Below are 12,923 nucleotides of genomic sequence, written 5' to 3' on the forward strand. Positions count from 1 at the left end.
TGGTGAACAAGAAAAAAAACTACCTCCAAACAACTTTCCATATGCTTTTTAAAAAAAATAATAAGTCAACAAAACAAAATAAGAGAAACATCCTGGACTATGGCTAACAATTGCTCATGAAAATGAACTTATACATAATTATTCCAATAGATAGTCCATATGCTTACATATTTCTGCTCAGCCACCGAGTTAACCCATGATCGATCTTCGTCACGCCGAGTATGCTTATCTTGGAAAAACCAAATAGGATCGGGGTCTTCACCATGTTTCTTATTCTTAGCATGCAATCAATAAAATAAAAAAAGATAATCAATTAGCTAACACAACCTCATATGCTCAGTATTTAAATATAGTAAAGAGTAAACATTCAAGTGCATCATCAAAACTTACATATTGTGCTTTGCTGCGAGCGTAAGACTTTGTGCCAGATGTGTGATTCAATGTTTGTTTACTCCGATTTTCAGCATTTCTTTTAGCTTGTTCCTTTTATTAGCAAAAACAAAACAGACTTAATCATTGCACATATTATATATACTGAGTGTTGTGTAATAATACGTACTACAATCTCGTCTTTTTCCCAATGTTCAACCAACACCCGCCATTGATCTGGGTCTACACGAGAATCCCCACATTGCCACCGTCTTTTGCTTCCTATGGAAGGCTTATAATAAGCTTTCTTCAAATCACTCTTGAAACTTCTCCACAATTTTTCAATATTCTTCATTGTTACATCCTTGAAGACATGAATCATAGGTTGTTGTTCAGGACGAAATTCAATGGGGCCCTACATCCACAATAAGGTAGTCTTACATCAACCTGAAATATACCTATTAAACTCAATAATTTTAGGAATAACAAACCCGTAGAGTGTCCCAAACATCAAGTTTGCAGGAGTCTGGTACTTTTTCCCATTTTAAATACTTGATCGGAATTAGATTGGCATCCCGCGCTAGAATACCCATGTATCTAGAAAAATGGGGACTATTATCAATGATAACTCTGCCAAATGGAGATAAATCAACCGACTCTATTTTGTTATTTAGAAACCAGTTGCATTTCCCTTGACCCCGACCTTGCTTCGCCTCCTTTCCTACATGAAAAGTTAATTTTAACTAATCAATACAATAAGAAAATAATAAGAAACTGTAAGGTAATAAGTTTCTCACACATTATTCACATGAAAAATACTCATAGCTATTTGGACATTATGTGACTGTGAAACGTCCCATATTCAATATATTTGTCTATGATTAAAACATACCAGTTTATTAAAATAAAAATAAAAAATAAAAAAACAAACAGACCAGTAGCACTTCTAGAACCATCTCCCTCTAGACCATCCCCCAAGTCAGCATTGGGCCCTTCTTGTGAACTATCTCGAGAACTGTTCATCTAAAAAATTTGATATACATAACAGTGAAGGGGCACTACTACAAAAAACGAAATAGACGACGGGGATCCACCGTCGTTGTAATGCTTTGAAATCCGTCGTTAAATTGACCGCTGTCTATTTGGGTGTCAAACTACGACGGCTTTTCACCGTCGTTGTTTATCTGTAAAGACGACGGTTTTTAAAGAAAATCGTCATTGTTTAAAGGTAAAGATCGTTAATTATAGGATGAAAGACGACGGTTTTAAAAACCGTCGTGTATTGTATGTAAAGATGACGGTTTTTTATGAAAACTGTCATCTTTACATATAATAGATGACCATTTTTTTTAAAAACAGTCATCTTTACTTCACAATAGACGACCCTTTTTAAAAAAAACCGTCATCTTTACATATAATAGATGACCCTTTTTAAAAAAAAAAACCGTCATCTTTACATATAATAGACGACTCTTTTTTAAAAAAAAACGTCATCTTTACCTATAATAGACGACCTTTTTTTATAAAAACCGTCGTTAATTATCTGTAAAGATCATGATTTATTATAAAAACCGTCGTCTAATAAGTTCCCAAATTGCTACATTTTAGTTCTTTTTGACTTCCTATGATGCTATACAACGATTTTAACTAGAAAACCAACCATAATGCTTTATTAATGAATATATACACTCAAAAATAGTTTCTTTCATAACACTTGAAGATTCAATAGTTATTACATAGTTAACCAATCTTTATTTTACAACAAACATAATTCCTAACAAGACCTACGTACTCCTAATCCAAGCCTTCCTCATCCAAACATACAAATGATGCACAACTTCTCCATCATCCCTGTAAATAAATCAAAATGACAAAGAGAGAGAAAAAAAAGCTAAGATTATAAACATTAAAAATTAGGTGGAAGAGAAATTTTACCATTGGACCATATTTCCATAGAAAACTTGTAAAATGAGCATAAAAAAGACCATCGAGAACCTGCAAAAGAAAAAATATATAAATAAAATGATAGTGAAACGAGAAGGTAACAAATTTTCAACAACAAAAAAACATACGACTCACATAGAAAACCTGCAAAAGAAAAAGTTATAAATATGCAAGCTTCCTCCTCATCTCCTGATAATAAAATCAGAAAATCTAAAAAGAAACCAGAAATATAAAAATAAAAAAAAAAGTAAACAAACTAGACAAATCAAGAGAGACAGAAAATTTGAAATCAGGGAGACAAAGAACATACTAGAAACGCAAAGAGACTAATCCAGAATTCACTAGCAAGATATAGAAGGGTATTGAGAGATTAGGTGACTTTCAAACACTACTACAAAAAGGGCAAAAGACGACGGAAATTCACCATCGTGTATCGGGTTTTCAAACCGTTGTAAAATCGACCGACATCTTTTGCAAAGTAAAACCACGACGCAAAATCACCGTCGTTGTAATGACAAACAACGTCATGAACAAAAAAAAAACCGACGTCTGTATACTGAAAAATGAACCAAAAAATTGTCGTGGAAAAGAATAGACAACCTATTTTATACAAACTCCGTCGTTTAAATAAATACAATACGTCTTTAAATAAATTAAATCCGACGTTATTTAAACATACGACGTCCAATGTATTTATATAACCGTCGTGAAATACTTTTTCCACTTCGTTTTTTCCATTAATATTGACGTGGAAATAGCAGTTAGGGTACATCACCGTCGTTGTTCTAACAAACAACGTCATTACAAAAAAAAAACCGACGTCTGTATACTGAAAAATGAGCCAAAAAATTGTCAAGGATAAGAATAGACGACCTATTTTATACAAACTCCTTCGTGTAAATAAATACAATACGTCTTTAAATAAATAAAATATGACGTTATTAAACTATACGACGTCGGGAATATTTATATAACCGTCGTGAAATGGTTTTTCCACTTCATTGTATATAAAATAAACGACGTGGAAAATATGTTAGGCTCATGACTTACGACATATTTATTTCTATAAACGTCGTCGTATTTTATATACAACGTCGTGATCATGTAAAAGACAACCGTATTTCTCTATTTATACGTCGTCTTTACCAAAATAATAGTCGTCTAATATATCTGAGACGGCGAAGTTTTTCAGCCAATCGACGTGGAAAATATATGTAACGACATAAGAATAAAAAAAGAGACGTGGATATTTAATATAACGTTGTTTTTGTAAAAGAACGACGTCAAAATATCTTTTTACGTCAACAAATTTACCTCTGGATATCAAATTATGTCGTGAATTGTTTATTTTTTACTTCGTTTTTTATATAACAAGCGACGTGGTAAAATTTTAAGACGACGATTTTTGATTTGTTACGGACGAGTTCATGCTCTAAGACGTCGTCTTTTGTAACGTTCAGGTTCGATATCTGTCCTTTTAGACGTCGATATTATGGTACTGGAGTCGTGTTATTTGTAATTACATGTCGGCTCTTTATGCTTCTCCGACGTGATATCGTTAATAACTGTTTCACAATACCGTCATCTTTCTTCAATTTTACTTCGCTTTTAGACATCGGTAAATTCAATGCCGTCGTTGAATGCTCCAAAACGTCATTTTTTATTGACAATTTTATGAAAACAGACATCTGTTTTTCACAGTTTTATGAGGACCGTCGTTTTATAATACTGAACCAGTATTTTATGTACTGATTGTTTTGTGGGCAAAACCTGCATAATGAAAGTGAAGAAAACACATTACAATTTATTACAAAACTAATGTCATATAGTAGTGCTGTTTAGGGCATAAGTAATTTCATAAATTACAAGAGCATCATTCAATCCATATATCTTCACACCCATCTCGAATATTTTGACTCCCAAACTCACCCACTAGTTCATCAAATGTGTCAACATTTGGCATCCCTCTAGTAAATGGTTCACACTCAATTCTCACATCACCTAAGACATCATTACCAATAACATCATTATATTCTCTATTAGGCGCTGATAACACTACCGACCAACCATGATGCATCAGGTCGTCAACAAAAAATACTTGTTTACTTGAGAAGCCAAAACAAATTGGTCATTCCTATGTCCAATTTTACTCAAATCTACAAGGGTAAATCCAAGTTCGTCGACTACAAGGCCAGAAGTACTATCTATCCAATCACACCTAAAGACTGGGATTGTAAACTTTTGGTAGTCAAGGTCCCAAATTTCTTGAATGACACCATAAAAACCCATATTTGAGAGAATTGGGTTTTATCCTTGGCACTAGCAACTTGCATGGTATGTGCAAGTAAATAAACTCCACTATTTTGAACTGTCCGCACATCATCTTGTGCCTTGATGTTAAATTTAACACCTTTAATAAGATAGCTCCTATATAATGGCACTGCCATGTTTGGACCAGCTGCTAGCCACCTTAAATTTTCTGATACCCCATAATTGCCTCCCTCATCAAGTTCACTTTGAACCTGCAAATTAATCATATCTTAATTCAATCTAACATAGAAAGAAGAAAATTAAAAGTCCAATATGTTATTGAATGACATATACCTTGAAGTGTAGCCATTAAATAAAAGTGCTATTGTGCTTATCTTGCAGCCACTTTGTTCTCTTTCTAAATTTTGGATAAGCGGCCTTAATGTGGATCATATGTTCCCTACATGACACGAAAAATTCAAGCATTACGGTCCCAATCAATTATTGCATACCTTAAATTTAACATAAGGAATAATTTAAAATGGAAACTTAAAAAATAAAACTCATACTCGATATAAGGTAGGACTTCCTCCGTATTCTCCAAGACATATAGATGTGCTTGGTTCAACAGGTCCCGATCAACTACGGTCACTGTGCAACCTGATAATGGCTTTGAAACTCCTATCTTCTGACTTGATGGCACTCTAATTGTACTAATATCATATAAATGTTCAGTGCAAAATTCTACAGCTTCTTCAGCTATATAACGCTCCGCAATGCAACCTTCGGGATGAGTACGGTTTTGAACATACCCCTTTAGAACTTTCATTTATCTTTCAAACGGATACATCCATCTAAAATATACTGGCCCACATAGACGAACTTCTCTGACAAGATGTACTACTAGATGAACCATGATATCGAAGAATGAAGGTGGAAAGTATTTTTCAAGCAAACACAAAGTAACTACTACATCTTCTTCCAACTTATCTAGCTTGGAAACATCAACCGTCTTTGCACATATAGCATTGAAGAAGAAGCACAAACGAGTTATTGCATACCTTGCAGGCTTCTCCAAAACAGAACGAATTGCCACAGGGAGCAATTGTTGCATTAAGGTATGACAATCATGTGATTTAAGGCCAAGAAGTCTTGAATCTTGTAAAGATACAAGATTTTTTATATTTGAAGAATAACCTTCAGGGACCTTCATACCATAGAAAGAATTGCAAACCGCTCTCTTCTCTGCTCTTGACAAATTCCAAGGCCCTGGAGGCAAATGAGTACTCCTTTCTCCATACTCGGGTTGCAAATCAGTTTTGACCCCCATGTTCAATAAATCTAACCGAGCAGCAATCCCATCTTTATTTTTTCCAGGGATCTCCAACAATGTACCAATGATACTATCACAAACATTCTTCTCAATGTGTATAACATCTAAGACATGCCTCACTGGAAGGTATTTCCAATACTCAAGATCAAAGAATTTTGACTTCTTCTTCCAACAAACTCTGTCACCATCATTTTCACCTCCACCTCCCCCTTTTTTCGAGCCCCATATGTAATTAATATCTTCAACCATATGCAGCACTTCTTCTCCCGTTAATGGCTCCAGAGGCGTGCCATATTCAGGTTTCCCATTAAAAGCTGCACGTTGCCTCCTATATGGATGATTGATTGGTAACCATTTTTTATGCCCAATGTAACAAATTTTGTGGCCATTTTTCAACCTGTGACTAGGTGTATCATCGCCGCATATTGGACAAGCTTTATATCCTTTAACAACACAACCAGATAAGTTTCCATAAACGGGAAAATCATTAATGGTCCACAGTAATGCAGCTCTGAGTGTAAAGTATTCTCCTATGTGTGCATCATACACTCCTCTAATCCCATCCCACAAAGATTTTAAATCATCAATCAAAGGCTCCAAGTAGACGTCTATATCATTTCCGGGTTGTTTAGGACCGGAAATCAATAAAGTCAACATCATGAACTTTCGTTTCATGCACAGCCATGGTGGGAGATTATATGTAACTAAGATAACTGGCCAGCAACTATATCTGCTACTTAGAGAACTGTGGGGATTGAATCCATCAGATGAAAGAGCCAATCTCAAGTTTCTCGGCTCATTACCAAACTCGGGCCATTTATCATCAACAAGTTTCCAAGACGGGGAATCCGCCGGATGAGACATCTGACCGTCAATTGATTTTCTAGCAGCATGCCAAGTCAAATTCTTAGCTGTCTCATGTGATTGAAACATCCTTTTAAACCTTGGAATTGGAGGAAAATACCACAACACCTTTGCTGCCACACCCTCTTTCAAGAATCCATCTTTGGTTTCCTTCCACCTTGAGATACCACAAGTAGGACAATTAGTTGAATCTTCATACTCCTTCCTATACAAGATGCAATCATTGGGGCATGCGTGGATTTTCTCATAACTCAGCCCCAATGCACACAAAGTCTTTTTTGCCTCATACATAGAGGCCGGTATTGTATTTCCTTCTGGAAGCAACTCGCCCTGAAGTATCAATGATTCTGTAAAACATACATCACTCATCCCATATTTTGCCTTCAAATTATACAACTTCACTAATGCCGATAACTTGGTGTGCTTTCTACAACCAGGGTACAATGGTTGATCTCCATCCCCAATCACATTAGCAAACTCATAAGGATTGGATCCAAAATCACCAAAATCATTATCATCCATCTCTATTTCTTCAGACACAAAACTGTACCTACTATGGTCATCATCTTCTTCAACATTTCTACTAGCATTAGTAGTTGGTTCCCAAGGTTCTCCATGAAATGTCCAATTCTTATAGCTTTGGTCAACTCCATTAAAGTATAAGTGATCCCTTATAATTCCAACCCCAAACAATTTCAAATTCGCACATTTAACACATGGACAACGGATATGCGTTGTAGTTAGAAGATTTTCTACAAAAAATTGCAAAAATGCTTCCACCCCTAACTCATATGCCTTCGATCTTCTATCCGAGTGCATCCATGACTTATCCATCTCCGACACTATATCCTATTATCTATAATAAGGTGAAAAGACAAGCAATGACTATCACTATAGCAGATTATATAAGGTTTTAATAGCAAATAATATAGTAAACAGACGACGGTTTTTAAACAACAACAGACGTATTACACATATATAGACGACGAGTTTTAAAAAAAACGTCGTCTAATGCTAGCAAGAAACAGACCCCAGCGAACTTGAACCACGACGGTAGTTAAACAATGCGTCGTGGTATATATTTACAAATGACGGTTTGTTAAAAAAAAACCGTCGTCGTATGCATAAAAAGATATCGAAATCCCAGTTTATTTTCAAGAACCCAATATATATTCAGAACACAACATATACATTAATTTTTATGTTGGGTATTAAGAACACGTATACTAAGCACGAAACCAACATATACTAAGCATGAAAACATTAAATCCATTCCTGATTCATAATAACAGAAAGTGATTAAAAGATCCGACAACATTATATCCATTCACGATTCATGAAAACATTAAACATTAAACACATTAACCCATACCGTCGACAACATTAAAAAATCACAAAACCCTTTACCACAGAACTGAATATCATTCAATGAATTTACAAACATGAGATTAGGGTTTGTACTTACAGGTAGGCAGAGCTCACAGATTATGGCCAACTTGGATTCGACGAAGTTGTAAACTTGGCCAACTTGGATTCGACGAAGAGCCCAACTTTGAATTAGAGTTGAAGTGAGAGAGCGGAGCGAAATGTTTTAGGTCACAGACTATGGCCAACTTGGTTCAAGGTTACAAGTATAAGAGTTATAGTGAAATCTGAAAATTTTAGGTCAAGGTAAAATTTTTAGAAAGCGCGCTTTTTAAAAAACATCGACGGAAACAACAAAACAACCGTCGTTAAAAGTTCAACCTAAACATGACGCTTATTTAAAAAATGACGTCGTTGTAAATATCCTTACGACGCAAAACCAAACTACCTTCGTTAAACCCTAATAGACAAATATAACCTAAACCCTAAACCCTAATAAATAAAACCACAATTATATATATATTTATTTTAAAAAAATAATTTCTCCAAAGGGATTAGGGTTTTATGTCCTAAAATATCTCGTCCACAAAAACCTAAACCCTAATCCCTTTTCTAAATTTATATAAACCCTAAACCCTAAACCCTAAACCATGAAAGTATAAGTGATGTTGTGACTCATGAAAACATTTCTCTTTTTGGTTTTAATTTTAAATTTGTATAACTCAAACTTAATTTTTTAAAGCTTAAGGGGGAAGAAAATATCTCAATGACTTCATAGGAGTTGACGTTGCATTTTTTGGATTTATTTTAAATTTATTATGAATATTTCGAATTAAATAGAATTGAATATTATTTTAAAAACCCACAAACCACGTCGGCGTTAATAAATTAACGACGTTTTAAATTATAATAAACGACGTAATTTTTAAACAAACGTCGTTTAAAGTTAAAACCATGGCCATTTTTACACAGAAAACGACGTACAAACCATTTTCCACGACCTAAACGTGTATAATGTAATTAATACACGTCGGTATATTACAAAAAACGACATGTTAAATAATATACCATGACGCGAGAGATTAATTTATCGACTTATTATTTTGGAGTATACTACGACGGTACCTACAACACTACTGTCGTGTTTATTTACCACGTCCTAAGTTCAAATTACCGTCGTATTTTTTCAATTTATACGTCTGCCTTCTCTGTAAACTGCCGTCTTATTTTTATAGCTTTTTTAAATTAATTAATTTTTCTTTTATTTTGGTAATATCTTTCTTAACACAAAACAAAATTTAATTCTCAATCCTCAACAACATTTTCATCTTAAAAGGCAAATCTCTTCGTGTTAAATATTGATCAATATTTACACAATATATGTACACAAATTTGGCAAATACATCGTGGTTTCTTTTCTGCCTTCACCCTCAGCTTGTTCTCATATGCAAGCTGGGCCCTCTCCTTCCTCTTGTTCTCAAGCTCCTGCACAGTCACAGATGAATATCTAATAATTTCAGAAAATCAAAATCAACAAAGTGTGAAAAGCTCACTCCTCGATTCCTGGTTACATTGTAGTCCCCTTTTCCACAGTGATCAACTTCAAAACTCCTGTGTAGCAAGGTGGAACCAGCCTTAGAACCTGTTGTGGGTTGTGCCTTTGGGGTGGGGAGAGTGGGGGCTGGGAAGAAGCTGGGAGTGGGCTTGAGGTTCAAAATGAATAGACTTTTCTCTGATTTGGGAGGAACCCACTACAGCCACCACCTGAGTCCGTCTCTGCGAGTCTTTAGGGCTTTATCTTATCATAAGGAGCATCAGGAACCCACTACAGCCACCACCACCTGAGTGCGGCTGCAAACCCATGCAGGTTCTAAAGCTGGTTTCACCCTTGCTACACAGGAGGATTTAGCAAACCCATGCTTGGTCTTGTGAGGAATCATTCTGCAACCCTAATTGAAAACTGAGAGTTAAAAAACGCGTGAAAAAAATCATATTTAAACAAAATATCGTAAATATCCACGTCGGTTCTAATATACATAGCGACGTCATATTTGACTAATCAACGTCAGTTTAGATAAACAAGCGCCGTCATAACTACATCGGAAATCCAAAAGTCATTTGGCGAGTATTAAAAAGAGAACGACGTTGTTTTCAGAACCCCAAAGTAACCACGTCGGTTTATTAAAATACACAGTCGTTCGGCAGTTGTGATAACTACGTCAGTTATGAATTATTTACCGTCGTTATAACTTTATAATACGACGATTTGAAAACCCTTTTACGTCGCTTTGTAAAAACTATGACATTGTTATGTGTGTACAACGTCATTTTAAAGAAACCACGGTTTAGAAATGCGCCCTTCAATAATCATCGACGGAAAACAAAAAAACCGTCGTTAACAATATAAATAAACATCACGCTTATTACATCTATACCCTAAACCCTAAACCCTAAACCCTAAACCATAAAATATAAACCCTAAATTATATATATATGTTTAAATAATTTTAGAAAAGGGTTTATGGTTTTACTGCCTAATATATATTAACCATAAACCTTAAACCCCAAAAATAAACCTTTATCCCCCTAAACCCTAAACCCTAAACCATTAAAGTATAAGTGATGTTGTGACTCATGAAAGCATTTTTCTTTTTGGTGGTAATTTTAAATTTGTATAACTCAAACTTAATTTTTTAAAGCTTAAGGGGGAAGAAAATATCTCAATGACTTCATAGGAGTTGACGTTGCATTTTTTGGATTTATTTTAAATTTATTATGAATATTTCGAATTAAATAGAATAAAATATTATTTTAAAACCCACAAACCACGTCGGCGTTAATAAATTAACGACATTTTAAATTATAATAAACGACGTAATTTTTAAACAAACGTCGTTTAAAGTTAAAACCATGGCCATTTTTACACAGAAAATGACGTACAAACCATTTGCCACGACCTCAACTATTAACTTCTCGCCGTCTAAAATCAAGAAAACAACGTCGTCTATAGAACCAACAACGTCGTTTGAAAAACCTTTTACGTCGCTTTTTAAAACTGTGACGTTGTTATGTGTGTACGTCTTTTTAAAAAACTACGGTTTTTCACAACATGAAAACCTCAACAAATTTGGTTCAGCATGATCTTGGGTTTTTCACAACATGAAAACCTCAACAAATTTACAGGGAGGTTGACGGTGCATTTTTTGGTTATATTTTAAATTTATTTTGAATATTTTGAATTTTGATAGTTATAAAGACGACGGTATTCTATATAATTATGTCGTTGCAAGTGCGTTTACACGTCGGTCACACAATTTCCGTTTTTTAAAAATAATGAAAACCTATTTGAAATTCATAGGGAAAAAAAGAATGTTTAAGAATGTTTATGTCTAATTCTAACCAATTTTGTACAAAAACTTGTCTAATTCTAACAAAATTTGTACATTTTATAAAAATGTTTAAGTATGCTAAAATTCCTTTACTCCATATGAACACAAACAAACTCTGCCCATTCTTTCCTAACTTCTTCAATGGCAGCTTGGGGGTATGGCGCTTGATCCTTTCCCTTGGCAAACTGCAGTCCATAAACAAAGATTAATCTCACAGACGACGCTATTTTTAATTTACCGACGTAGTATATATATTAAACGACGGTATTTTTAATTTACCGTCGTTGATAATATAAAAACCCACATAAAAATAAATCTGAAAATTTTCTTCTTACCATCTTCTCAAATTCCAGGGAAGTATCCTTTATGATATCTCTCATAAAGCGCATGACATAATACCCGCATTCTACGCTGCTTGGTTGCTTTGGAGTGCCGGGCAGAGTTTTCCAAAGAGTTGCTTTACGGCCTACTCTGCCTATATGTGAATTATACATTTTTAAAGCACTGTTCACTATGTTTTTCCCCTCCTCATCCACAACTCGATTGCCAGGCAGTGGATCCAGAAAATAGACGGTCTCCTTCTTTGCTCTCACAATGATCAAGACCCAATGACGGCTGCACAAAATAAATATAAAGGTTAAATAGTTTTATATGCAGAGCAAACAAAATACTGTTTTTTGTTTGGAGACTAACCCTGGATTGGAAGGCATCAGGAAAATCTGTTCACCATCTGTTTTTTGAAGTCGACTGAATACGATACGTGATCTTTCAGTTAATGAACCAGCGTCGGCACTAACTAGAGCAGGGTCTATAAAGCCAACCATATTTACCATATTTGCAGCTTTCAAATGATCAAATAGGCACCTAAATGTATGAATTGAAACCATGAGTGTTTTTTTTTTTCAACATAAAGGCGAGTGTCAAATGAATATAAAAATAAGGACAAACCTCATATATACTGCAACTACAGTAGCCCCAATTTCCTCCATGCCAGCAAATTGGGTAATATCTTCATGCAAGACGAAGGTATTACGATCTATGCCAAACACCTCCTTCTCAATAGTAAAGGTCATAGCCTTCCCCTGAGGCTTTAGTGTCGATTCCACATAGCTACAAAGGGATTGTAAAGAAGATGGCAACTCCAAGCTTTGAATAATCTGGTACTTCAGTATCCTGTTTGAAGAAATAAAGCAAGATAAAGTGACGTGGTAAATAAATAAATACGACGGTTTAAATAACAAAACGTCGTCTGAAATTAAGTTATACGACGGGGAAAAAAATACCGTCGTAATGAATACTTTATTACGTCGTTTAAATAAAACCGACGTCTAATTCAAATGCAAAATTCATAATTAATGAATTTACCTTTTCAATTTGCTTTTCTCCAACACTGGATTGCTGTTTTAATA

General features: G+C 34.7%; 1 protein-coding gene across 1 annotated transcript; it reads right to left on the reverse strand.

Moving 5' to 3' along the window:
• Nucleotides 1-472: 472 nt before the first annotated feature.
• Nucleotides 473-1,392, reverse strand: LOC110747114 (uncharacterized). The gene is made up of 3 exons (XM_088250234.1): nucleotides 1,305-1,392; nucleotides 861-1,090; nucleotides 473-784 (listed from the first exon to the last, which is right to left on the reverse strand). Exons 1-3 carry the CDS (start codon nucleotides 1,390-1,392, stop codon nucleotides 473-475), a joined length of 630 nt encoding a protein of 209 aa, XP_088106360.1.
• Nucleotides 1,393-12,923: the final 11,531 nt, after the last annotated feature.

The sequence above is a fragment of the Prunus avium genome, chromosome 3 (genome assembly GCF_965620075.1).
Source record: "Prunus avium chromosome 3, drPruAviu1.hap1.1, whole genome shotgun sequence".
Taxonomy (NCBI): Eukaryota; Viridiplantae; Streptophyta; class Magnoliopsida; order Rosales; family Rosaceae; genus Prunus; species Prunus avium.

What these genes read in the sequence shown, in the direction of transcription:
- LOC110747114 (XM_088250234.1), bottom strand. Translation starts at nt 1,392, where the DNA reads ATGAACAGTTCTCGAGATAGTTCACAAGAAGGGCCCAATGCTGACTTG. An exon ending in TGGTTCTAGAAGTGCTACTG is followed by an intron (nt 1,091 to 1,304) that starts GTCTGTTTGTTT and finishes CTTTTCATGTAG; the next exon opens with GAAAGGAGGCGAAGCAAGGT. An exon ending in ATGTTTGGGACACTCTACGG is followed by an intron (nt 785 to 860) that starts GTTTGTTATTCC and finishes TTGTGGATGTAG; the next exon opens with GGCCCCATTGAATTTCGTCC.